This window comes from Zalophus californianus, chromosome 10 (assembly GCF_009762305.2).
Source record: "Zalophus californianus isolate mZalCal1 chromosome 10, mZalCal1.pri.v2, whole genome shotgun sequence".
In the NCBI taxonomy this organism is placed as follows: Eukaryota; Metazoa; Chordata; class Mammalia; order Carnivora; family Otariidae; genus Zalophus; species Zalophus californianus.
Genome location: NC_045604.1, coordinates 38,349,622 through 38,377,241, shown reverse-complemented (window position 1 = coordinate 38,377,241; position 27,620 = coordinate 38,349,622). Strand labels below are relative to the sequence as shown.

General features: G+C 39.8%; 1 protein-coding gene across 2 annotated transcripts; it reads right to left on the bottom strand.

The window, feature by feature from the left end:
* On the bottom strand, positions 1 to 27,533 carry FLVCR1 (FLVCR heme transporter 1). Of its 2 annotated transcripts, none has more exons than XM_027611986.2 (11): positions 26,660 to 27,533; positions 20,918 to 21,062; positions 15,521 to 15,661; positions 10,342 to 10,409; positions 9,214 to 9,317; positions 5,680 to 5,790; positions 5,130 to 5,235; positions 4,806 to 4,917; positions 3,135 to 3,202; positions 2,898 to 2,976; positions 1 to 2,464 (listed from the first exon to the last, which is right to left on the bottom strand). In XM_027611986.2, exons 1-10 carry the CDS (start codon positions 27,395 to 27,397, stop codon positions 2,899 to 2,901), a joined length of 1,671 nt encoding a protein of 556 aa, XP_027467787.1. In that variant the 5' UTR covers positions 27,398 to 27,533; the 3' UTR covers positions 1 to 2,464; position 2,898. The 2 variants fall into 2 exon arrangements, with proteins under 2 accessions (XP_027467787.1, XP_027467786.1); XM_027611985.2 differs by having other exon boundaries at positions 1 to 2,461.
* Between the last annotated feature and the right edge of the window lie 87 nt (positions 27,534 to 27,620).

Here is a 27,620-nt window from a genome sequence, read left to right as displayed (position 1 = left end):
AACATTAAAAAAATAAATTTATTTCAGGTCTGAAACACTGAAGGACAAGCATACCGACCAATAGTACAAAAAGCAAAAATTAGAACATGAAAGATGACAATACAGACAGGCATTCTTCTGGCAATACTCTTGAGTTTATACACAAACATATTTTTAAAGACATTGCTCCAACATTCACAAAAGGCAAAAGCTAGTGTTTGTTTGTTTTGCTACATTTATAAATGCAAAAGCTTTTGAAAGCATCCAATTTCTTTCTAAAAGCACTTCATTAAAACTTACACAAGTGTTGGTTACCCAACTCCATCTTCCAAAGATAAGACACAATTATATGACATTCTTGTTTGACATGTTACAACTTTAACTCAAAATATAGAAAAAATTATCAATCCATTTTGTGTTTTGGAACATCATATTTCATCCTTTTTCTAATCAACAAAGAAAGACACACATCACATATGCATATGCTGATTTTCAGAAACAAAGGAGCCCAACTTTTATCTGTAATTTTTTTCAAAAGCTCAGGAACTCAATAAGTAAGTGATTATTTTAAACAATTGATAGTTCACAAATAAAAATAATTATTTAGGAGGGATCTTAGAATATATTTTTGGCGATAACACCTGTGATGTAAGTATCTAAGGAAGTTAATGATTCAGCATATTCTGCCTGCACTATCACCAACTGAATGAAAAAGCAAAAACAGACGTTAAATTCCCCATATCCACCAAGTATCCATCACAGCTGTTGATCCAATTCTCCAGGGGAGTCTTCTCTAGCTAGAATTAAGTTCCTGTGGTTCAGTGATTTGGTCTAGCCCAGGATAGACAGCATTTAAGATTCAAAAAAGATCTCTGAGATCAAAGCGAACACATTCATTATATGGATGAGGAAAATGCTGGCCAGGGAGTGACAGGGACAGCTAAAAATAGATCCAGGTCACAGACCCAGAGCTCCTGATTCCCAGCTACGTTCTTCTGGTGACACATTCTCCAGGGTAAGAGTCTATATAATTTACTGTTGTTTGATTACAGAGAATGTTATCATTTCAATATAAAGCAATGCACATAATATGCCCAAATCAGAATTGCTAATTCACTTCAAGAATATTCAAGGGTAAACCTGACTGGCTTTTTTTTTTTTTTTTTTGGTTGATATGGACATAATGTAAATATCATGGCTGCTTAGATGTCATTATTGTAAAGATATTTCCCTATCAACTTACAACAGTCAGGACAGAAACAACATTTAAATTCTCACTGTAAACAAAATGCAGTGGTAGGCACTGTAGAAACACATTTGGTCCTATTTTCCTTACCCTGAGCATGTAACAAAGCAGACTTTTTTCCAACAGCGTGGAGACTATGTACACTTTGGTGAAGAAAAGAATACACTCCCCCCAACATGCCGAGGGAGCACGTACCCGGGCACAGTATTCCTCGAAGGAGAACGATCATACGCATGATAGTGCAGAATGAAGACAGCATTTCTAGAGGTCTCCACTAAATGAGACCCCTGGGCTACGGTACCACAGATTTATCTCCACAACCTTCAAGCCAAACAAAGTATTAGGCGTGATGCAAGAAATCACGAAAAAGCCGATAACATGTAGGATGGCATTTTCTTGCTAGAAAGTTATACACAAGCATATCTTGTTTTATTGTGATTTCATTTACTGCCATTCACAGATACTGTGTTCTTTTTTTTTTTTTTAAGCAAATTGGAGGTTTTGTGGCAACCCTGCATCAAGCAAGTCCGTTGGTGACATTTTTCCAAAAGTATTTGCTCGCTCGTGTCTCTGTGTCACATTTTGGTAATTCTTGCAGTATTTCAAACTTTGTCATTATTATTCTATTTAGTAGGTAATCTGTGATCAGCAGTTATGACTTGCTGAGAGCTCAGATGATGGTTAGCACTTTTTAGCAAGAGGTCTTTTTTCCTTTAAGGTATGTACATTGTTCTTTCAGTCTACTGCACACTTAATAGACTACAGAATAACGTAAACATGACTTTTATATGTACTGGGAAACCAAAGAATTCATTCGAATCACTTTATGGTGATATTTGCTTTATTCTGAATGGTCTGGAGCTGACTTCACAATATCTCCAAGGCATGCTTGCATTGAAAAAAGAGTAAACAAGGCAGTGGGTACAAAATCATTCTATTTCAAGTTGGAGTGAAAAAAAAAAACAGTATTAGCATTTAGGCCATGACAGGAAGGCAGTGCAGAGAACTCAAGGTAATGAGCCTGTGTCTGGGCTCCTTAGCTTAATTAGAACATGAGTCTAAGACAAAAGTCATGGGTTCAACGTGTACACAGAATAGTTTTAATGGTCATCGACAGTACATGTTACAAAGCACTGTTTAACAAGAATAGAAGAAACCAGAAAAATCTTAGAGGTTCCGTGGAAGTCTCATCCTAGTGCTGTCCTTTGAGGGCTTAGAAGTGCCATGTTGGTTCTCCTACTGAGGCGGAATGGACAGTTGGTCAGAATAATGGAAAGGGAGCCAATTCGGAATATATTGCACGCTTGGTTCTAAATGGCATATACTCCTCTGTAACTTAAAGGGATTAGACCTTCACGTTATTATTTTAGAAAGCCTCTGACCTTCTGTTTTCCATAAAAAAGAAAACACTTCTAGAAAATACATGTCAAGAAGTTTATTTTCTGATCAGCGGGAGAGGATTAACAAGGGGATGCTCAGTAGATACATGGTAGTGTTAACAGGATGTGAGCCGAAGTATTTTAAGCAAAATCTTGCTTACATTAACAATGAAGCAAGACAGTAACTATAGTGAGAGGTCACATAATAATTTTCAATTAAGTATCCATCTCCTGTCATGTATAAACCAAGCCTTACAACTCAACTATCACAGGATGTTAACTTTTTCTTTCACCTCAAATTGCCGATTCTGACTGCTTGGATATCATCATAGTTTTGGATTCTTGATCTGTGGGACTATCTTCAACTGGTACCTATAAAAAGAATCAGGAGATAAAAAAAAACCTTATAGCATCTGGCATATGCCATTATGACAGATCAACAGCTGGCTCGGGAATACAAAAAAGCTGACTAGACAGATTGATTTCACACACTTCTCAATAGTATAATCATAAAAATATTCATTACTTACAGCTTTAATATCACCGTTCACAATTCCTATGTTTATATTGTATCTTTTGAGATCAGACTTGATTAATGCTGAAACAGAGAAACAGCAATGGAATTATCAAAGAGTATATATGAATATATTTTTCTCTAAGCAGTACAAAGTCTTTTTTGATGTCACATTTAGCACACTGTAGTACCATCATATTCAATAGCATCCTCATGGCATGAAAAAATGCTAGGGATGCCTGGGTGGCTCAGTCGTTAAGCATCTGCCTTCGGCTCAGGTCATGATTCCGGGGTCCTGGGATCGAGCCCCACATTGGGCTCCCTGCTTGGCAGGAAGCCGGCTTCTCCCTCTGCCTGTTCTGCCTGCCGCTCCCCCTGCTTGTGCGCTCTCTCTGACAAATAAATAAATAAAATCTTAAAAAAAAAGAAAAAAGAAAAAGAAAAAAATGCTAGTGCTTCTCTAAGCCACTAACTTAATTAGCAATTCATTCATTAGTAAACAATTACAGGATGCTAGGAACCAAAGATACAAAGATGAAAAGCACAATTCTTTCCCAAGAGCACCCTCCAGTCGGAGGAAATATTGACAGGCAAACGATTATAATACTGTAGGGTCATTGCAAGCCCGTAGGTTATGTAGAAGGTGTAGTGGGAGCCTCGGCGGGGGGGAAATGCCTCTGTCAGTCCAGAGACAATCACGGAAGGTTTGCCAGAGGAAGCACATTTGAATCGAAACTTAGAAAATGAGTAGGAACTTGTCAAGCGATAAGGAGAGGAAGGCATTCTGGGCAGACCAGAAATGGCATATGCAAAGAATGTGAGACAGGAGTAGAAGAGCCAAGAATGTGGCACCGGAGGTATTTGGGATCACTGGAGCATCAAGTATAAGGGGGAGGAGGCAGGCTATGTGGCTTGGTTGGTAGGTACATTGTATAAAAGAGTTTACACTGCCATCTGAATAGGGAGAAGGAATACAGAAAGAAATCAGCCAAGTGAGCTAACAGGAGAAGCAACGTGGGTGCAGAAACACTGCTGGACATGAAGCTTTGCTTCTAAATCCATTTTTACATTAATGCGCCCAGACAAACACGAATAAAAGCCCTTTTCTGTGCTCTTTCTCTGGAGGTCGGGCAGGTTGGGCTCTACTCTCGTTCCTGCCCATGTCTATTGATTATCCCTAACAAGGGTAAGAACTGGCTGATCATTCCATGTGCTATTTCCATGACCACACACTATCATAATTGCTGACGTGATTAGGCACGTTCTAGGTGCCAGACACAAGGCTGGGAGCTTTTCATGAACGACCTCAGTTAATCCATGTAGCAACCCTCTAGGGCAGACTTTTTGATACCCTGTTATATGAGTGAAAAAAGGAGGATTTGAGAGGTGAAGTAACTTGGCTAAAGTCACACAGCCAGTGAGAAGCAGGTCTGTCCACTCCAGAGTCCTTACCGACTCTTAATACAATGGTTTTGTTTTCTCTGCAATAGTAACAACAGTATTCAAGTTAAAATCCGAAAAATGAATGAATAGATTCATATCCTTGGAAAAAGACAAGTAATATCCTGCTTTTTATCTCTTTTTTCCCCTTGAATTCTGCCAAGCCATTGAGAATCCACAGACATGAAAATTAAATATAAAGACAATATGACATAAATAATTTTGCCAGGAAAACGCCCTAACTTACCTGTTAAAAAGATGCCTAGAAACATCCAAATACAGAGGAAAATATTCCCTATCCTAGGACCATAGTCTGACGTGAGTTTTCCTTGAGCCAATGTGAACAAAATTCCAAATATCTAAAATAAGAAAAATAATTGTTAAATTTGCTTCTTTGAAATCAGTGCAATGTTTCCCCCAGAACTTTTCCTAACTATTTTATTCATATGATTTAGCTTCTAGAAACATTGCAAGGTAGAATTTTTCAAACAAGAACTATTTTTAAACTTGTTACCCGCTAGAATAGTCAGCAAACTAATCATCTCAGATTTGAGAGACGTCAGAGGTTTACCTGTGCCGCAGCATTAAGAAGACCAGAGGAAGTACCTTCAGATTCTGGGTAAGTGATTTCAACAGCAAATTCAAAACCCAGTGGGAGGTAACCGGTCATGAAGAAACTAGGAAAATAAATCCAGAATTGTAGATACAATTAACTGAGGGGCAATATCACATACTGAGGTAATCATTCTACTTCTCAGGACTATTCTAGTGATCAGATAACTGAATATTCTGAACTTAACGTGTGAAAGTAAGGCCCTATTATTATTCACTGAGAAAAATTTACCTCTAATTTGCGAAGTCAGTTATTTTTCTAGCTAAATAAAGTTACCTGGACTAAGGAAGGCTTATCCATTTTTCACTTATCATATATACCAAAAAAAAACAATTTTAAACTTTTTTTTAATTTCTAAAGAATTACGCATTTACATGCACAGGATAGATTCTTTAAAGTTTAAAATATTACAGGACATTTGAATGAACTAAAAATTTACAACCACAATAGTAATACTTCAGAATTGTAACAGCATACTATCTATTCCTCCTACACACCCGATGCTTACCCGAGTACCCCTCCAGTAACAAACACGACGGCAATGTGTCCAAGTTCCAACGTGACAGTAAATACAACCATTCCCAAAAAAGACAAAATGTAAACTATCAGAGTAGTCTGTCTAAAACAAAAACAAAATTGTTAGTATTTTGCCTGATTTTCCTAGGTATATAAAAATCACGTTGCTAACCACTGCTCTGTCCATACGGTAATAAATGCCTTGGTTTTCAAGACTGGGTTTCTTTTGTATGGAAAATGTCTCCACCAAAGCATGGACTTTAAAGCTTACATTTAAGATTCAACAGCAGCAACCGACAAAACTCACACCATATCCAATGTTGAGACAGGAAGGAATATTCATTTGGATCAAATCATTTCTGTTCCACCAAGTGGGATAGTTCCCTCACTGTATCTCAAGACTGGGTTCAAATTCTACCTCTTCCAAAATGCCTTTCCTAACCACTGCAGCTTACAACGTTGTCTCTCCTTCCAAATTCCCTTATCATCTCAGAATCTAAATAATTGTCACATGACAGACATCTTCTTGGGCATATGACATCTATTTTAGTCTGTTATATTATTATTTCTCATATATGAATGCTTTACTTTCCCCACTTAGACCACAAATGTCTCAAGGACAGGGACCCTATATTGCTTGTCACAATCCCTAGCTGGAACTATGGCCACAACACAGGTTTGGTGAATGAATGGCAATTACTCTGAGAACAAAATCAGGACAACAAAGAAGACATTCCTATGCCTATCAAGTTTTCTAATTCTAAAGTGGATCAAAGGCTAGTAATAACTTTAATCCTTTACATATGTTCCCTTTATCTACAGATTGAATGGGTTTCACTGTAAGCTACCATTTCATAATAATGAAACCACAGCAAGTGTTGTATTAAATTACAGGAGAGCTATCTTGGAGAATTTCAACATGAGAGGTCTTTGGAAGGGCTTACATAATGATATCAAACATATCTTGGGCCTTGAAAGGTACATAGGATACATAGGTGACAGTTCCATATTTCATTCATTCATTTTATTTCATTCCATTCACTTATTCATAGTTCCATTCATTCATTTCTCCCAAGCAGATAGGAAGATTCTGCCTGTTAAAAAATGTAGCTATTCTTGGCTTAGAGGCCTAAGATGGCAGCCTAGGAAGACCTTGAATGCATGTCCTCCCACAGACACACAGAATCTACACAGAAAGCAATTCCTCCTGAAGAAGAACTGAAGACTGACTGAACAGCTTCTGCATAATAAAGGGTAGAGGGGCCACACAGAGAACAGCAGGAGAGACAGAGACAGGGTGACAGTGGGAAGCCCACCGTAGACCCAATGACCTGCAGTAGGGAGAGAGATCACTGGGCTGTGCCTGTGCAGATTCACCTGCCCTGGGGGCACAGCTAAAAACAAAAACAAAACAGTGGTTTAAGGGGCAACTAGACTATGAGTGAAGGAAATCCATTTACTAGCCCTAGAGTGTCTGCCGACCAGTGGGGAAATTGCTGGGACTCACTTTGGAGTTGGAGATCCTGGTAACAGCCACTGTTTACATTCCTCTTCCCCCTTGAGAGATGGGAACAGAGTCCACTAGCCCACACTAGCTCCATCTGTCCTGCAAGGGGAGCCCTCCCAGACTGCATCTGCTCCAGGTCAAGGTGCAGAGCACCCCCATCAGCACTCACTCTAGCTCCAGCCACCCTGCACAGCAGCCAGGCCACAGAGTGCCTACGAATGCCCCAGGGCCCCCCGGCTCACGCCTGCTCCAGGTGCAGCTATTCTGCCTATGTGCACCCGGCATGAAGCCCCTGGGACCACCCGGCCCAAATGTGCTCCAGCTCCAGTCCTCCCACCAGGGTGGCCTCTGGCATGGAGCACCCCACGACCTCTGGCCTGGACCAAATCCAGCTCCAGCTGATGAGCCTAAGTAGCCAGGCACACAGAGCCTACACGGGGGACGTTCCTACATAAGGCCACTCCTTCAAGACCAGAAGTGATACAAACCTCCAGCTATAAAATAAATAAGTCATGGGGATGAAAAGCATAGCATAGGGAATATAGTCAATAATATTATAATCCCTTTGGTGACAGACGGCAGCTACACTTACTGTGGGGGGCACTGAGTAATGAAAATAATTATTCCCCTATGTTTCTTGCAGCATTATCTACAATAGCCAAACTACGGAAGCAGCCCAGGTGTCCACCGATAATGAATAGATAAAGAAGATGTGGTGTATAAATATATAATGGAATATTATTCAGCCATAAAAATGAAATCTTGCCATTTGCAACAATAGGGATGGATCCAGAGAAGAGATCTAGCTATACGAAATAAGTCAGTCAGAGAAAGACAACATGATTTCATTCATATGTGGACTTTAAGAAACAAAACAAACAAAGGAAAAAAAGAGAGAAGAGAATACCAAGAAACAGACTCTTCACTATAGAGAACAAACTGATGGTTACCAGGGGGAGGTGGGTGGGGGAATGAAGAGCACACTTATCCTGATGAGCACAGAGTAACTATAGAATTGTTGAATCACTATGCTGCACACCTGCAACTAATATAATATTGTATGTCAACTATACTTCAAATAAAAAAAAATAACAAAAAACAAAACCAAAGAAAAAAGCACTACCAACCCCAGAAGGTCCCCCCAATCACTGCTTTCCCTGCCTCCAAGAGTAACCACTATCTTGACTTCTAACAAAGGTGCTTTATATAAATGAAATCACACATCATAAATATATATACAAATAGCTATTCTTTTAAGGCTCAGTGCAAAAGATGCTGCCCCTGAAACCCCTTTTCAGTCTCCCAGTTGGTATTCCTAAGTTCTTCTTTTGTATTAGCATTTTGATTATAGAAATGTATAATTAATATAGTATTTTCATATTACGTATTATATTATAGTTAAGTGGTGCTATAGTTTGGAGCACTTTAGGCAAAAGCTTTTAAAGACTTTTTCTTCAAGATTTTATTTATTTATTTATTTAATTATTTTTTTAAGTAAACTCTACATCCAACATGGGACTCAAACTCATGACCCTGCGATCAAGAGTCGCATGCTCCCACAGAGCCAGCCAGGCACTCCTACACAAAAACTTTTTACCAAAAATGCCTTATGCTCAATAACAATTTTTTGGTAGGAGAGACAAAATTTTTTGTTTGTTTTTAAGCTTACAGAGTGAGAAAAGAACAGATTAAAGTCTCTGTCAGAAGTCAAATATTTCCCAGGAAGGGCTTTTGTAGAATAGCAATGATTCCTTCTGAAGATATACGTGTGCATGGTTATTATTAGAGGGGAAGAAGCTTCGTAAGCTATCCCAATTCTCAAAGTCGAAATAAGGATGACTGATAAAATAAGACAATATATAGACTTCATTCAGAAGTGAAGGGAATCTACAAATGTCTAGAATCCAAGTCTTTTAGTAATAATAACACTTTTTATATTTCTCAAGTTAAGAAGCAAAGTTTCCATTAAACCCAGAATACCCTGGGTTGTACACCATACGTTTATCTACTACAACTTACTTGTATGTTTTGGTATGATCTAGCCACAAGCCACAAAGAATAGAGCCCACCATTCCAGCTACTACCAATGTTAGCCCAATCCTTCCAGCGTTGATTTCTTCTCCCTTAGAAAAAATTTTCAAAAGAAGTTAATCAGATACTTCTAACTCAAATAGATCTTTCACATTCCCATACCTTTCACAGTCAATGGAAATAATCGGATAAATTAAGCATACAATACAGTAGGAAATTTAGTACATCTGCTAGGGTGAAGGGGGTGGAGGGCAGGTAAAGCACATATCAAGGACATTCTATTTTCCAACCAGACAAAAAAGAAAATCTGAAATGTGGGATAAATAAAAGAAATTTTTCTTGATCCTCCATGGTTAGAAAGTACAATGATTTTTGTTAGAATTCTCAGGTAATTCACAGAAGTCTGAGAAGGAGATTAATCTGATAGTTTTTACATATTACAACTGCTTTCTCCTTGCAAAAGCTAAGACAGGTCACAGCTTGATATTTACTTCTTTATATTTGGGTTGGTTTCCTTTAAAATTGTTTTTTTTTTTTTTCCCCATATAACCAGTCATTTCTTTTAAAAAGTACTGAAGAAAGACTTAGGCATTGTCACAGCAATAATATCTTCTGCTTTCCATTTTGTGTGTTTTATAAATTGGATTAAATGTATTCTCAATGAAAACAAATGAAAGGGGGGCCTGGGTGGCTCAGTTGTTAAGCGTCTGCCTTCGGCTCAGGTCATGATCTCAGGGTCCTGGGATCGAGCCCCGCATCGGGCTCCCTGCTCCGTGGGAAGCCTGCTTCTCCCTCTCCCATTCCCCCTGCTTGTGTTCCCTCTCTTGCTTTCTCTCTGTCAAATAAATAAAATCTTTAAAAAAAACAAAAACAAATGAAAATCTTTTAAAGCAACAAGGTCATAAATTTTTTTTAAGATTTTATTTTTAAAAAATAATTTCTACAGCCCATATGGAACCTGAACCTACAATCCTGAGATCAAGAGTCACATGCTCCACCAACTGAGCCAGCCAGGCGCCCAATAAAGCTTTAATCTTATGATCATGCTATCAGGATTTACACTGTTTAAGAAACATTCGTGGCCAGGCATGCGACAGAGTATAGACAGAAACTCACCTTATAATATGTCAGTATCATTTGATTTAATAATGTTGAGACTGAGTAAAATGCTCCAGTTATGATACCTACAATAATAAACAGAAAATTATAAATGTACCATTTACTAGTTCATAATGTGATATGGAGTACTCTGTGACAATGGTGAACATATAATGTATTTCTCAGACAGCTGCCAGAGAAAACTAAAAACCCTTGCCATTTCATTTCAGACTTTGGAATGATCAATTTAACACCTCAACTTACTAGAGATTACAATAGTAAAATTCTGTCATTACACCATTTATTATTATTTAGACTCAGATATGCCAACCGTAACTTCTGTCTCCATGCAGAACACTGTATACAGCAATGAAGCACTGAACAGACCGCTTACTGAGCTCCTACAATGTACTCGAGCTAGTGAATGTTCAAACAGGAGACAGAATCTCTGCCTCAGAGATCTCACCCCTGCATCAAAGACTTCAAGGCAATTAGTAAGATAGTATTAATTATAGAATATTTAAAAAGGAAAAATAAAAAAGTTGGTTATCAGAAAGCAAATGACTAGGTTTGAATCCTGCTGATTCTTGGCACATTTGTAGGACTTTATTTTATTTTTTAAAAGATTTTATTTATTTATTTGAGAGAGAGAGAGAGTGCATGAGAGGGGAGAGGGTCAGAGGGAGCAGACTCCCCGCTCAGCAGGGAGCCCAATGTGGGACTCGATCCCAGGACTCCGGGATCAAGACCTGAGCCGAAGGCCGTCGCTTAACCAACTGAGCCACCCAGGGGCCCACATTTGTAGGACACTAGGTAAGCCTCTTAACCTAGCAAGGCAAGTTTGTTATTTCTCTCTATTATTAAATACCTCAAGCATAGACCAAAGGGCAGAGAATAATTTAACAAATACCCTTACTCATCACACAGCTTTGTCAAACATTCACATGTTGCCATCTTTGCTTCAGGTTCATTTTTTATATCTCTAATCCTGTTCTTCGCTCCTATTCTTTCTGAGGTAAGCCCGAACCTCATGTTAGTGCTTATCATTTTATCTTATTTACTTTATTTTATTTTAAGATTTATTTATTTATCTTAGAGAGAGAGGGCATGAGCGGGCGAGGGGCAGAGGGAGGGAGAGGGGAAGCAGACTCCCCGCTCAGTGGGGAGCCCAACAGGGGGCTCGATTTTAGGAACCTGAGATCATGACCTGAGCCAAAACCAAGAGTCAGACATCCGACTGAGCCATCCAGGTACCCCAGTGCTTATCATTTTAGATATTAATTATATGGGCATCCATAAATAACAATTAGAATTATTCTGCATGTAATTGAACTATATATAATAATATATTATTTGTATCTATCTGTAGCTTGCTCTTATCACCCAATATTACAGTTATGAGATTTATCAGAGTCAATACTTTAAATTTTAGTTCATGGGACGCCTGGCTGGCTCAGTCAGTTAAGCATCTGCCCTCAGCTCAGGTCATGATCCCGGGGTCCTGGGATTGAGTCCCACGTCGGGCTCCCTGCTCAGCGGGGAGACTGCTTCTCCCTCTTCCTCTGCCGCTCCCTCTGCTCATGCTCTCTCGCTCTGTCAAATAAATAAAATCTTAAAAAAAAAAAAAAGTTTACATAAAAAAACCCCAGATTTTATTTATTTATTTATTTGAGTGAGCGAGAGAGAGAGAGAGAGAGAGAGAGAGAGAGAGAAAGCACAAGCAGGGGAAGAAGCTGACTCCCACGCTGAGCAGGGAGCCCAACGTCGGGCTCGATCCCAGGACTGGAGGATCATGACCTGAGCCTAAGGCAGACATTTAACTGACTGAGCCACCCAGGCGTCCCAAGAAATTCTCTTTTTTTTTTAAAGACTTTACCCATTTGTCGGAGGGAGAGAGTGCACAAGCAGTGGGGCCGGCAGGCAGAAGGAGCAGGCTCCCTGCTGAGCAGGAAGCCCAATGCAGGACTCGATCCCAGCATGTCGGGATCACGACCTGAGCCCAAGGCAGATGCTCAACTGACTAAGCCACCCAGGCACCCCCAAGAAATTCTTTTAAGAATACTAAAGCCAGTTTCCTATACGTACTTCTAAAACTTGAAAGTTCTAATTTTCACCCTTTGGTCTTTATTCCATTGCAATTCATTTTTTTGATATAGAGAGCTAATTTTATTTTTCCCATATGGATAATCAATTATCCCAGGACAATTTATGATATAGTTTCTCTTATACAAAACATCTAGTTTTCATATATACACGTTCTAGTCATTAGAGCTGTTTGCAAATACAGTAGTCCTCTCTTATCTGCATGGAATTTGTTCCAAGTCCCCCAGAGGATGCCTGAAACTGCAGATAGTACGCATACATATGGAAAAGTTTAATTTATAAATTAGGCACAGTAAGAGATTAACAACAATACTTAATAATAAAATAGAAAAATCACAGCAATATGCAGTAACCAAGGTTATGTGAATGTGGTCACTCTCAAAATCTTACTGTACTGTGGTTTTTCTTCTTCTTGTGATGATATGAGATGACAAAGTGCCTACGTGATGAGATGAAGTGGTGTGAATGACACAAGCTGTGTGATGTAGGGTCAGGCTACTGCTGACCCTCTGTAATAGGTCAGAAGGAGGAGCATCTGCTTCCCGACCGCGGTTGACCACGGGTAACTGAGACCAGAGAAAGTGGAACTAGGGCTACAGGGATCGCCATATTCTAGTTTTTCTCTTTCCAGACACTTACACGGCCATATGACTTTAGATGTGAGCAAAAGTGACATTTCCCACTTGCTGCCCTAGTAATCATAATAGCATGTGCCAAGGTGTCATTCTGGGTCCCTGAATTAACTCTGGGGAGCAGCACCTTGCTGCCAATTCGCATTGAACATGCAGGACTGACTGGCAATAAGTAAATTTTTGACGCGCTAGGCCGCTGAGATTCTTTATTAGCAGAATTTCATTGCTATCATACGAACTAGCCTACAAATGAATACTGAGAAGCAGGTCACCGGGATCGCTACTCTGTTCCCGTAATCTAATAGTCTATCCCTTGATTATACGTGGCATCTTAATTATCATTGTTTTGTAAATTCTGGTGTCTGAGAATGTGTCCCTCACCTTGTTCTTCATTGACATTATCTTTGTTGTTCTTGGCCCTTCCTTCTTTCGCAGGAATTTTACAATTAGTCTAGTTCCCTTACAAACCCTGTTTAAGTGGAAGATTGCAGGATAAGACATACAGCTGTCTAAAGATCATATCAAAAAGCCCTGAGTAACTGGCCTTGGTTGCTCACTTCCCACTGAGTTCAGATGTATATAGGGACCCAGCGCGTTAGCGTGAGGAGGCCAAGGAAAACAGGCCTAAGGGTATCTACTGCACTCTACCCTGTGCTCATCTTGCATCTATTCCAGACGGGGGTAAAGATAGCAAGAGTGAGGGTAAAGGATCATAAGAGCAAGAAATACTGTTATCTGAGCTTCGATTATTTGTCTGAGTTTCAGACAGCAAATAGCAAGAGTGGCATAGTGAAGGATCACGTTTTCTCCAAAGAGCCTTACCTCAAGACAATGTTACCTTAGACTATTTGGTTCCGAATAGTCTGTATTCGCCCTATCTAGGCTAGCCCATGTGCAAGTCGGCTCGGACTTTCTCTCTATATATAATAGTAGTCATGGAGGGAGACAGGTGCACTGTCAAAAGGTGTGATGTGACTCACTCATTCAAAACCATGATCCCTAACTAGGCACCCCTTCGGTGAAAAATATGAGGTCAAGAAAGTTTTCCAACTCTCCTGGGGAACTCTCCACAGTGTTTCCCAATGCCTTCTTTCTGAATTTTTTTTGAAGATTTATTCATTTATTTTAGAGAGTAAGTAAGGCAAATGTTAAGCCAGCTCTTGTAGGACTGCTTGAGGGGGAAAAGGAGTACATTTCAGGTAAAAGGAATAATGGCACAAAATTGCAGAGACTAGAATTCACAGCATATATGCACGTGGAGGCATGTTCGTGTGTGTGAGCGTTTGTGACAAGGGGCTGGTTATAAATTGGCTCAAAGACAGTCTTATCTTGGGAGTCAGAGAGAGATAAAGAAGGTAGGAATCTTTCTTCCTTAAATGACAGGCTACAGAAGTGAATTTGCTCTTATAGATAATAACCGCCCACTGTATTTTCTCTACTTCCTAGTTATGTGTTTTAGGTTTAAGCTAACCAGTGGAGGGAACCAGCAAAATTAAGAAAAGGAACTATGGCATGCTGAAGTATTTAATGATGATAGGATATAACATCTGGGATTTGCTTTAAAAAATTCCAGGAAAAAAGTAGAGGAAAGAGATAGAGCAGGAATACTGAAATGTCGACCATTGCAGCTGGGTGATGATAGGTACATAGGAATTCACTATATTAAATGTTTTATTTTTGTGTTCAACTATTTTCACTGAAAAAGAAAAAAAAAAAGATCAAGTAACCATGGTAAAGGGGTGAGTGAGCATTTACGTCAGGGCATAACTTGTTACAACCCGTAAAACAGTTATGTACTAGGGTGTGTGCTCCCAGAAAGATGTAAAGAAGAGAAAGAACAGCAGTGAGTGACTTCTGAAGACAAGTAAGACAGAAATAGGGGGTGTTGGCAGTTATTATAAATGGTGTTGATATAAAAAAAACAAAAACAAAGAATAAACTGTCAGCAAACTCTGAACGGAACCAAATGGGTTGGTGCCTGCAGTCAAACCTACAGCATCAGAGTGAGTATCTGTCAGCTATCCTGGAGTACCTAGAAGGATAAGAATTGCTTTTCAAGTTAGAACTGGTTAAGGTGATCGCATTAGTGTCTAGTTTTGACTCAGTAGTCAAAATAGATGCCAGTTTGCATAGGAGCAGAGAAAGGAATTGTTGACATTTCCCATATACTTACAGCAGTTTATGAAGGACTTAAAATACTTGGTGTAAACTCAAAAAAGAAGACAGTGCTTGTCTATTTGAGATCTATTATATTTTATTTTAAAAACATAACAAATTAAATTAAGAAATTGGATTAAGAAATTTTGCTTTTAGTTCAAAATTTAAGTTTGACTATGCCATCATTATTTTTATAGTTAACAAACCTATCTCATTAACTAAAGCTCAATCCACTAGATTAAATGAAAAGAATCTACAATGCTCAAAGTTTTATACAGAAATCAAAGTAAAAGAAAACCACTTACCGTAAGTGATCAAGAGAAGGACAAAAGGAATGTTTCTAAATAGGTTCCTTATTGATTTCTTATAGGAGTATTCAGCAGGGGAACTTTTTTGAAGAACTGCTTGAGCCTGACTTGGTGGATACTGAGGTTTTTCTTTGAATGCTGGAAACACACATGGAAAGGTAATTAAATACATGGATCTTCCTGAGTGAGCAGACTAAATCAGTTTAAGCTTAAAGAGGTAGTGAAAGTCTTATAGTGAGTCTTTCATTTTCATTAATTTCTGAAGAATATCCTCTCAGTCCTCTGAAACGGACCACAGCTCAGAGATTTGATCAATTCACATAACTGCAAAACCATCTCAATAATATGTCACAAACTTGCTCACTGATTAGTCCATTCTTAGTTAAGCAAGATTTTTATTCTTGTAAGTATTCAACAATTCCATTTCTAAACTTAGTTCAATTTGTAATTACAGGTAACATCAGAGATGAGCTAACTGGTCTATGTTACCTTTTAGAGGACTGTCTTGAGTTAGTAACTGTTTTCTTCTATTTGCTACAGAAATTTATCATCTGATCTAATTAGATATAATTTCTAGAATTGAAGAGGTCCAGGTAGATTCCTAGGAGCAGAGCTCACCAAAACATCAATTAATTAGGATATACTGAAAACTTATCAAACTAAAACAGACTTCTATTTTTACAGGTGTCACAACTAATTCAAGAGGAGACATACTCATGAATATTTACTTTTGAACGTTCTTATATGGGAGGACTTGGTTGCAATCCCTTCTCTTCATTCACCCTATCTGCTCCTTTCACTGTTGAGGACGCCTGTTGTCCTTTCCTGAAAGTCTCTTTGGGTCCTAGTTAAGATTGGAGATATCTCTTTTTGTTAATAGTGGCAATACACAACCCAGGCGGTTGTAAAACAAAGTTTCAGAAAGTCAAAACCGTGCTTACAAGGTAATCATGGGGATTGAGTCTTCAGTCTCTTACTTAGGTTCTTATTTACTCTGGTAAAGTAAGTATAAGTGGTTCAGATTTGAACTCAAACACAAAGAGAAATCAATGCCTATTAGTCTTCAACCCCACTGAATTTATTTTCTGAAGACATGTGTTATCTTTTCGTTTCAGGTAGTCAACTGCCCTGTTGGACAAAATCAGGCCCGTATCTACCGGCTACACAATACACTAAAGTCGGGTTTCAGTCTATATGAAGAAAAGGAAACAGAGGAACAGAAAACCACTGGTCTACGACCCTGTTTACTCTACGTTGCTTCCTTTAAAGGATGAAATATGGCTTTCTCTTTCTCCTTTGAAACTGAAATGCAATAGCCTTTTTCTTTCTTCTCCCCACCAAAAATGTATGCCAAAAAAATAGCTAACTATCGGGGCCCCTGGCTGGCTTAGTCAGTTGAGCATGCAACCCTTGATCTTGGGGTCCCACACTGGGCAGAGAGCTTACATAAATAATAATAATAATAATAATAATAAACTATTCAAGCAGTTATTCTCCAAAGTAGCCAAAGGATTTTGGGGTACCACATTCAAACCTTTTCTCCCATGATGAATAAGAAGGAAATCTATGTGTTTAGGACTACTTCTACTTTTGGAATCAAATAATAACATTATCTTTTGATTTCATTATTTGTCCCTGTATGATTCAAGCAGACATTCCACATATTAACTTGTACAAGATATGTAGAGGTTTGAATACTGGCTCTGCCTCATATCCTTGTATAACTCAGAAGAAGTCAATTCCTGTCTCTCAACTATAGTTTTCTCATACATAAAATGGAAATAACAAGTTGTTATGAGGATTATATGATATAATATATGCAAAATAATCTTGTAATTATTGAATGCTACACAGAATACAGTGTCATTTTCAGGAATACTTGTTTTTTAAAGATCCATTTATTTACTTGAGAAAGAGAGCACAAGCAGGGGGAGAGAGAGAGGGAGTAGTAGACTCCCTCTGAATGCAGAGCCCAGCATGGGGCTCGATCCCTGACATCATGACTTGAGCTGAAGTCAGATGTTTAACCGACTGAGCCACCCAGGTGCCCCCAGGAATACCTACTTTTAAAAGTCAGAGACTTTATCTCAGGGGCTTAAAATTCTTATAGACTAAGTAAAACATATTTCTGTTAAATATTTACAACAGCAGTCTAGCTATAAATATCCTGAAGAATCAAAAGTAGAATTACACATACATGTTATATACTCATGTGTTTAAGTACCTTAACATTAAATATTTTGATTGCCTTTACTTCTGGTTTCTCTCATCCACTCACATTAGTGAATCAGGAAGGTAAGGATTTTAATTTGCACATTTGAGTTACGTGATAGAGTTTACTGCCCTCCTGCACAAGGATAGCTTTCAAACACAACTGCATTACCACGTATACAAGTGGAATTTGAAATGGAACAAAAACAAGACTAATTAAAAATTAAAATGCCGTATTTTTGTATATGACATTTTAAATATGGAGTTAGGGTACCTACGCTCAAATTTCATCTTCAGTATTCCCTGTGACCATGGATAGATTACATTTACTTCAATTCTGCGTCCTACTTTCCTCATCTATCAAATGGGACTGAGAATAGTACCGCCCTCATAGGGCTATGAGGATTAGATGATGCACCATGTAGTGTGCCTACTTTAAACATGTTTGGTACTTACCAAACCACCAACTGTTAGAAGCCACAATTGTGTGGGGTATGAAGAATGAGGTATTAGTGTGAGATCTGGTGGAAGGCTTGGGTTAATTCCTAGAAATGCTAGATGGATTACATTCATGAATAAGCTCCATGAGGGAGGGCAATAGGGTTACATGGCATGAAGCCTCAAGATAGTATTTTTTGAAAGACTGCTGAATACCAATTTAGTATATGTCACATTGCTGAAAAGCAACAGCAAAGCCAAGTTACTTTATAAAATTTGGTTGGGCTTCCAAAGTATTTATGGGAAGTATTCAGAGGGAAGTAGGATTGTCGTTTAGTAATTAAGGACCTTTAAAATAATCCCTATCTTCCTCAATAGCAAATATTTGAGTATAAGGAAAACAGACAAAATTTTTTGTTTAAATGTCACGATTTTCAACCCAAGACATTCATGTCACACCTGTATATTATCTTGCTTTTATACTATGCTTGGTATCGTAAGGTTAAGATTACAGGTCACCAAGCAAAACTTGACAGTGAGCCCTTTCTTCCCTGCTCCATCTCCACGGTCTCCTCAGAAGCTAGGAGTGCATAAATAAGTAATAATGTACACGAATAGGTCTCTTTTAATTTCTCAAGTAACACAGGTGCTATGTCAAAGGTCAACCTATTATTACTGCCTTTTTGTCCCCTTCCTTTCACAAAGAAAAATCTTATATTTATCGGGGCACCTGGGTGGCTCAGTCATTAAGCATGTGCCTTCAGCTGGGTCATGATCCCGGGATCCTGGGATCAAGCCCCGCATCGGGCTCTCTGCTCAGCAGGGGGCCTGCTTCTCCCTCTCCCACTCCCCCTGCTTGTGTTCCCTCTCTTGCTATGTCTCTCTCTGTCAAATAAATAAATAAAATCTTATATTTGTAGCATCTCATATAGATATGCTTAAACACATATGTGTCATATATATGATTTCACATGTATAGATATCTTATATTTTTCCAAAGAGATGAAGCCATGAAAGACAATAAAAAAAGGAAAACCAGAATTGATGTGAAGATACACAAGCAATCGTAGGAAGGTGGATTTTACATTTTAATAATCCCTAATTGCTAATAGACGATCCATTTATACAAAACATATACAAACTATATGTCCTTTAGCAAATCAAATATGGATACCAGAGAAGTAGACTTAAGAGTTTGTTTTTAAAAAATATACAGTTGACCCTTGAACAACATGGGGGTTAGGGGCACCAATCCCCCACACAGCTGAAAATTCATGTATAACTTTTGACTCCCCAAAAACTTAACAACCAGTAGCCTACTGTTGACCAGAAGCCTTACTGATAACATAGTCAATTGACGCATATTTTGTGTGTTATATGTGTTACACACTGTCTTCTCAAAATAAAGTAAGCTAGAGAAAAGAAAATCTTACTAATAAAGTCATAAGGAAAATACTTTTACAGTACTGTAAAAAAAGTCCATGTATAAATGGACACATGCAGCTCAAACCCATGTTGTTCAAGGGTCAACTGTAGATTTCTTTTAAAACTTTGTTAAACTGCTGAAATAGTACAGGGATAATTTGTCTTTTTTCAGTAGTCTATACACAGCAAAAATGTCACCCCCTAATTGAAACATAAAAACCAACCACGAGTAGATTTGGCATGTCAGAATACTTTCTATGCTACCAAGAGAATATTTTTTTCATTATCTGAAGGGAAATTAAATGTATGGGCAGTTCATCTATGAAGGCAGTCTCTATCAGAACTGTCTTCAACCTACATGCCTTTGAAAACCAAGGATTTCCTATCTGGAGATCACAAAATTTGAATTTTTCATTACTACGAGAGCCATGGTAAAAATTAATCTTATACATTTTAAAGCTCCAGCAATCATGCAATTTAATGTAAATATTAATGATTAAAAGATGGCCTTTCAATTTTAAAGTTGCGGTCTTCCTCAAATCGAGTTACAATATCCTGAGTGCCCAAAGGACAATAGTCCAGTTATATTAGCAACCACATTACTTTAAAAAACCTGTCCTTCGCCCTGCAAGCAAACTTGTTTCCCATTAAAAAATAAACTTTAAAAAGCAGACCTTCCCAAATCTTCTTCCAAACTGATGATGTGGCTGCTTGCAGCTGATTTTGACTGACTGCTTCAAGAGACAGGCCCAGACGAGAGGACTCAGGGACGGGTGGAGAGAACAGTGCTTTGCTGAAGTGGTCTAACAAGCTCTGCTGAGCAGCTGAACAGCTTGCCACTGCTCAGGATCGTTCACTGGTCAACATGTTCGGATCCAGTTAATTGTTAAAATGGGGATCCTTGGAAGGATTTCTCATTAAAAAAGAGAAAAAGGTTGGTAGCCTCTTTGCATCATTTCCAAGCATAACAAGAATTTGTTCCTGGCTATGTTAGCATCAGCTGCAGAACACGTAGAGGAAGATGCAAACAGGAGGCAGGTAGTATGTTGGAAACAACAGTTATCCAGGAAGAAAAGTTAGTAGGGAGAGAAATTAAATGAGTTAGTCTTCAAACCCTTTGCGATACTAAAATAGATATAGCTGACCATAACAGATCCCTAGGGGTGTAGCATTCATTATCTGAACAGGTGCAACAGCAAGAATGAAACAAGCAGATAGCAAAGGGAGATATTATGAAAATGTTCAGGGCCAGCTATTTTTATTTCCGTATGTTTGCCATGCATTTATCTATTTAAGCAATAGGGAATATAATTTGCTTACCAATTACTGTTAAAAGACATAAAAATGTGGCGACGGATGATGTTCCATAAAACATGGTACTGATATTACAAGCCAGAAGATCTGTGTTATTCTGTGTGTTGGGCACTAAAACTGGTGGTAGCAAAAAGCCAACTGCAGTTCCAAGCTGTAAAATAAACAATCCTGTTAATACCTATTATTAATAAGAGGGGGAAAAAAGGACATACTGGCAATTAATATAGAGAAGACAGCTAGCGTATTTAAGGTGTAAGGTGTACATTCTAAAGCACCATGTTCTGGGATGCTGGGCTGGCTCAGTTGGAGGAGCAAGGGACTCTTGATCTCGGGGTCGTGAGTTCAAGCCCCACACACCGTGTAGAGTTTACCCAAATAAATAACTTTTTTTTTTTTAAAAAGCACCATGTTCTAATGTTGTTTGTTTTTTTTGTTTTTTACTACAGTACTGTTAAATGGTAGTTGCTCCTACTATTTGAATGATTCTGCTGTAAGGATGTAAGATACCGTTCTTACCTTTTAGATGCTTGCAATCAAAAAGAAGAATAAGAATATGCAGAGTAAGGCTGAGAAAGATGATATATAGAGTGGAAGAAAATAGTTGCAAATCATATGTCGAAAAAGCGTCTACCATCTAGAATATATAGAGAACTCTCACAACAACAACAAAAAGACAAACATCCAATTCAAAAATGGGCAAAGGACTTGAATACACATTTTTCCAAAGAAGATATACAAATGTTCAATAAACACGTGAAAAAAATGCTCAACATCATTAATCAGTAGGGAAACGCAAATCAAAACCATAATGAGATACCACTTCATACCCACAAGGATGGCTATAATAAACAAACAAACAAAAAATTGGAAAATAACAAATGGCAAGATATGAAAAAATTGCAACCCTTGTACCCTGCTAGCAGGATTGTGGAATAGTGCATCCACTGTGGAAAACAATTCGGCAGTTCCTTAAAAAACTAAACATAGAATTACCATATGACCTAGCAGTTCCACTCCTAAATAAATACCCCAAACATAGGTATTCAAACAAATATTAAATATTATACATGAATATTCATAACAGCCCTATCTGCAATAGCCAGAAGGTAGAAACAACCCCAAATGTCCATCAGTGGATGAATGGATAAACAAAATGTGGTACACTCATATAATGAAATATTATTCAGCCCTAAAAAGAATGAAATACTACCGTGGATGATCTTTGGATGAACTTTGAAAAACATGCTAAGTGAAAGAAGCCAGACATAAAAGGTCACATAGTGAATGATTCCATCTACATGAAACATCTAGAACAGCTAAATCCATAGAGAGAAAAAGGAAATTAGTGGTTGTCAGGGGTCAGAAGAAGGGGTGAATGAAGAGTGACTGCTTAGTGTTGGGTATTGGGTCTTCTTTGAGGGTGGATGAAAATATTTTGGATCTAGATGGAGGTGATGGTTGTACAACCCTATGAATGTACTAAATGCCACTGAGCTGTAATCTAAGATGGTTAATTTTATGGTTAATGTGAATTTCACCTCAGTAAGAAAAACATAAGGTTGAATATGATAATCACAACGAAAGAAATAAAATTAAAGTATTAAAGGAGCTCAATGGAGAAAGGTAACAGGGATGGAGATGAGAAGGGCCCAAGATTGATTTCCAAAAGGAAGTGTCACCAAACACTTCATTTGCTCCTTTACAAAAAGCTGGATAGAGACCACTAAACAGGTAAGTACAAGAGAGTTTGGTAAGTGCAGTGACAGCAGTGATGGAGAGGTAGACGGTGCTAAGCCTGGGATGGTCATGTGATCTATCATCCAAATGAGAACACTATTCAAAGTGAAAGGGACTAAATGAGCAGTTATCCTAATGGACAGCTCCACACCTGGATTATCCCAGGCAAACTGGAACAGACAGTCACCCTAGCTAAGAAACTACTTTGAAGGAGCATTTTGTATAGACTTGGGGTTCAGGAAAAGTTTCTGCAGGAGCAAAGATCTGAAGAGGAACCTGGAGTTAGCCAAGTGAAATCAGTGTGTTCCCAGCCAAGGGAACATCAGGTACAAAGGAAGGAGGAGAGCATGACCTTGTGAGAAGCTGTAAGTAGTGGACAATTCCCCTCAGAAGCAGAGAAAAAATGTGAATGTGAGGAATGGGGGGAGGGGCGGTGTGTGGAGAGGTGAGGCCAAAGAGTTGACGGGAGGCAGATCCAAAAGGACTCACACTGTCTTATTAGACAGTTTGAATTTTATACTCAGGGCAATGGAAGCCACTGCAGAGAGCAAGGGAGTGTCCTGGACAGATCTGCACATTAGAAAGACCACAGTGGATAAATGTGAAGAGTAATAGGAAAAGTGCAAGAGCTGCAGATAGGAAAGTCAGCCAGCAATCTCAAGGTAAGGGCTGCTGGCGGCCAAAGCTAAGAGAGAGGCAGCAGAAATGAAGAGAAATGAGCTAGGAGACCAGGTGAATTTGGATGGGTGAGAGCATATGGAAATATCAGCTAGCCAGTATCTACGTAAGTCTGAAGCTCACTCATTTATTCAACAAATTTTTATGGAGCATCTATAATGTGCTGGGCACTGTATTAAATGCTGGTGAGACAACTGTATACATTCAGACCACATGCCTATTTTCATGAAACTTACAATCTAATGGTGGGGATGGGAAATAACTAATAACAATATATAAGCATAGGGCGCCTGGGTGGCTCAGTTGGTTAAGCGACTGCCTTCGGCTCAGGTCATGATCCCGGAGTCCCGGGATCGAGTCCCACATCGGGCTCCCTGCTCGGCAGGGAGTCTGCTCCTCCCTCTGACCCTCTTCCCTCTCGTGCTCTCTATCTCTCATTCTCTCTCTCTCAAATAAATAAATAAAATCTTTAAAAAAAAAAAACAATATATAAGCATAAATATATCAGAGAGTGATAAGCACCATATGGAGATAAGTACAATGATGTAATAAGAGAGTGACTGGGCAACTCTAAATGGTTTCCTCAAGAAATGCCACAAAATGATATCTAAAATGAATTTAAGGGGCGCCTGGGTGGCTCAGTCGTTAAGCGTCTGCCTTCGGCTCAGGTCACGGTCCCGGGGTCCTGGGATCAAGTCCCGCATCGGGCTCCCTGCTCAGTGGGAAGCCTGCTTCTCCCTCTCCCACTCCCCTGGCTTGTGTTCTCTCTCTCGCTGTGTCTCTGTCAAATAAATAAATAAAATCTTAAAAAAGTAATAAAATAAAAAACAAAATAAAATAAAATGAATTTAAACTGAGAACTGTGTGACAGTAAGGATGTAATAATGTGATCCTAGGAGGAAGAACATTCCAGGCAGAGAGAATGCTTCTGCAAAGGCCCTTATGCAAAAACCAAGCTTAGATGAAGAAGACATATTAGAATAAGGTTTTGCAACCCCGAGTGAAGAGTTTAGATTTTAAGTACTATGGAAAATCATCGGTGAGTCCAAAGCAGAGCAATGACAGGATTTGATCCATGTTTTAGAAGGGTTTCTCAGGTTAGAGACCTGGCAATAGAGATGAATAGTGAAAAGCCAGGATGCAGGAAATCAGACAGACTTGGGTGTGAATGCTGCCACCAGTTTGCTGTGTGACTTCTGGAAAATAATTTCATCCCTTCAAGTCTCAGTTTCTGTATCTATAAACCGGAGAGACTAATGGTTCCTACCTTATATTATTAAATTCAAGGACACAATGCATGTAAAATACTTAGCATGGTGCCAGGTTCTCAGTGAATGCTCAATAATGTGGAATATTATTATAAGTGATCACTCCATAATTTAGGCCGAAAATGAGGGCCATGAAAAGTGCACAGTTACTGCAGCCAAGGAAGGACAAGAACCTTAGGGACAATGAATGTACAAAGAAGGCAGAGGTGTGCTGAACATGAGAGGGAAATCTGCCTATGAGAAAACATTTCCATTTATTACCCATAAATAGATAATCCATAGATATGGAGTTAATAATATTTCTGCCATACTCAATGAAGTATGAATATGGAATACAATTTTGGTAATGAAAAATACCTTAAGAAAACAGTTCCTATCTAAACATATGGAAGCAACCAACTCAAATATCAGTTATAAATTATTGTGTTTTTTTTAAAGATTTTTATTGATTTATTTATTTGACAGAGAGAGACACAGCGAGAGAGGGAACACAAGCAGGGGGAGGGGGAGAGGGAGAAGCAGGCTTCAAGCTGAGCAGGGAGCCCCATGCGGGGCTTGATCCCAGGACCCTGGGATCATGACCTGAGCTGAAGGCAGACGCTTAATGACTGAGCCACCCAGGCGCCCCAGTTATAAATTATTTTGAATGCACAACAACTACAGTTCAAGCTACCCTTTCTTCTGTACTTTTAGAGAAAGAAGATAAACATAAAGTAATAAAGATGTAGAGCTAGTCTCTTTATGGATTTTAGCTAAATCTTATTGTGATCTTGGAACAAGTGTTAGACTGGAAGTAAGAGAGTAACATTCTTTTGTTACATAGCAGGTAGGAATCTAGGCATGGAGACAGGTGATTTTTAACTACATTCTCCTCAAGCTGAATGAACACTCCATACAATGTACATAAAGTATCACAAAACTCCATATGCAAATTTTAAATGACAATAAAAGAATCAATCTGCAATTACAACACACACACACACACACACACTCACAACATTCTACTTAGTAATGCTACAGGAATGCTACTGGAATTTGAACCTATGGTGTTAGAAGGACTAGGAAGCACTTTAAGGGAGAATTGGCAAAATAAGCCACCCTTTTACCACAGGTTCCATGATCTGCGATCTGTCTTGCATTTTCTGACTGTTAAAAATTGGTAATTGGAGGGCGCCTGGATGGCTCAGTCGTTAAGCGTCTGCCTTCGGCTCAGGTCATGATCCCAGGGTCCTGGGATCGAGTCCCACATCGGGCTCCCCGCTCGGCGGGAAGCCTGCTTCTCCCTCTCCCACTCCCCCTGCTTGTGTTCCTGCTCTCCCTGTCTCTCTCTGTCAAAGAAGTAAATAAAATCTTAAAAAAAAAAAAATTGGTAATTGGACTCAGTAATGTTGTGAGGTCTTTACCACCAGAACATTTATTTAGCTGTCATTTATAAGCATTGTGCACTAGGCACTCTGCTGATTGCTAACATATAAAATTAAACAGGAAGGGCACTTGGCTGGCTCAGTCCGAAGAGTGTACAACTCTTGATCTCAGGGTCATGAGTTCCAGGCCCACCTTGGGTGTAGAGACTACTACAAAAGATAAATAAATTTTAGAAAAATAAATAAATAAGTAAAACAAAACAAAACAAAATAAAACAGGAGCTGTTCACATTGATCACTCAAAATGAGAACAAACTTCCCAGAATCCAACACCTTCCTTTTACAAAGAATACACTAGGGATGACAAAAATACCTACCTAAGTCTCACTGCTTATTACACTGACAAGTTTTCTATGATGCTAGGGACATATGGGCCAGTTCAGTTAATTATTTTATAGGTAATTCTCAAAGCAAGAAGATAAGGTAGTCACTTCAAACTGGTTTTGAAGTTCTGTCCTTACAAATAAATCAAATACCCTCTTTAATCCAAGGCTGCCTCCTATCTTATGACTACACATCTCCCTTCCTTCATTTATACACAACTGCCTCATGAGGGTCCATCCATACGCCTAGCTCATACAGCCTATGCCTTTATCTGGTCCTTTAAGGATCCGATTTTCATCTATCACTCTAGTTCTTACCTGATTGCCTAGCACGGCAGTGGCACAAGCTGTGGATACCTCCTTGGGCCCAAACCACACCGAGGCGATGCGGGAGGGCAAGCCGAGGATGAACACCTGGGCCACGGAGCACAGGCACTGGCCCAGCATGGTGACCCAGAAGAGATGCCGCTCGACACTGGCGCACTTGATCCAGGCGCCCAGGCAGTTGAGGCCGGAGCCCAGCAGGGCCGTGAGCCGCAGGCCTCTGGTGTCCAGCAGCCACGTGGCGGGGAAGATGAGGGGCACGTAGGCCAGCATGTACACCATGGACAGCCAGTCGATGTGCAGGGAGGAGACGCCATAGAAGCCCTCGAAGACATTGCTGATGATGCTGTATTGGATCCATTGAAAGGCGTTCACCAGCGAGTACAGGCTGAAGATCAGGAGCACCACAAAGCGCCGCGCAGAGAGCGCAGTCTGGGGCACCCGGGAGCCCTCGGCCCCGGGGGTCTCCTCCCCGGGGCCCGTAGGCAGCAGCCGGGTCTGGGTCTCCTCCTCTGGAGCCAGCGGAGTCTGCGGCCTGCCGAGGGATTCAGCGGCGGCCACAAGGCGGTCCCGAGACACTCCATTCAGGGTCAGGCAGCCGGCTTTGGGCCCGTTCTGCGGCTCGGCGCTCAGCTTTCCGGGGGGCTCGCCCCCCGGGACGAGGAGGTATCCATTCGCGGGCGGGTGCCCGGGTGCCACCGTTGCCCCCTCCTCATGGTCCAGCTTTGCCATGTCCCCGCGCTCCCCCGCGCCCCGGCCCTCCTCCCTGCACCCCCCGGCCCAGGACCCGAGGCCCTCCCTGCACCCCAACCGCAACCCCTTGGCCCACCGCTCATGCAACCCTTTCCCTGGCCGGGTGAGCCTGGGTGCAAGCCGTGAAACGCAGCCGGCGCTGCCGGAGGCCGCAGGCGAAGCAGAACTCGCGCCCCTCCGGCCGGCGGTCACCCAGCGCCAG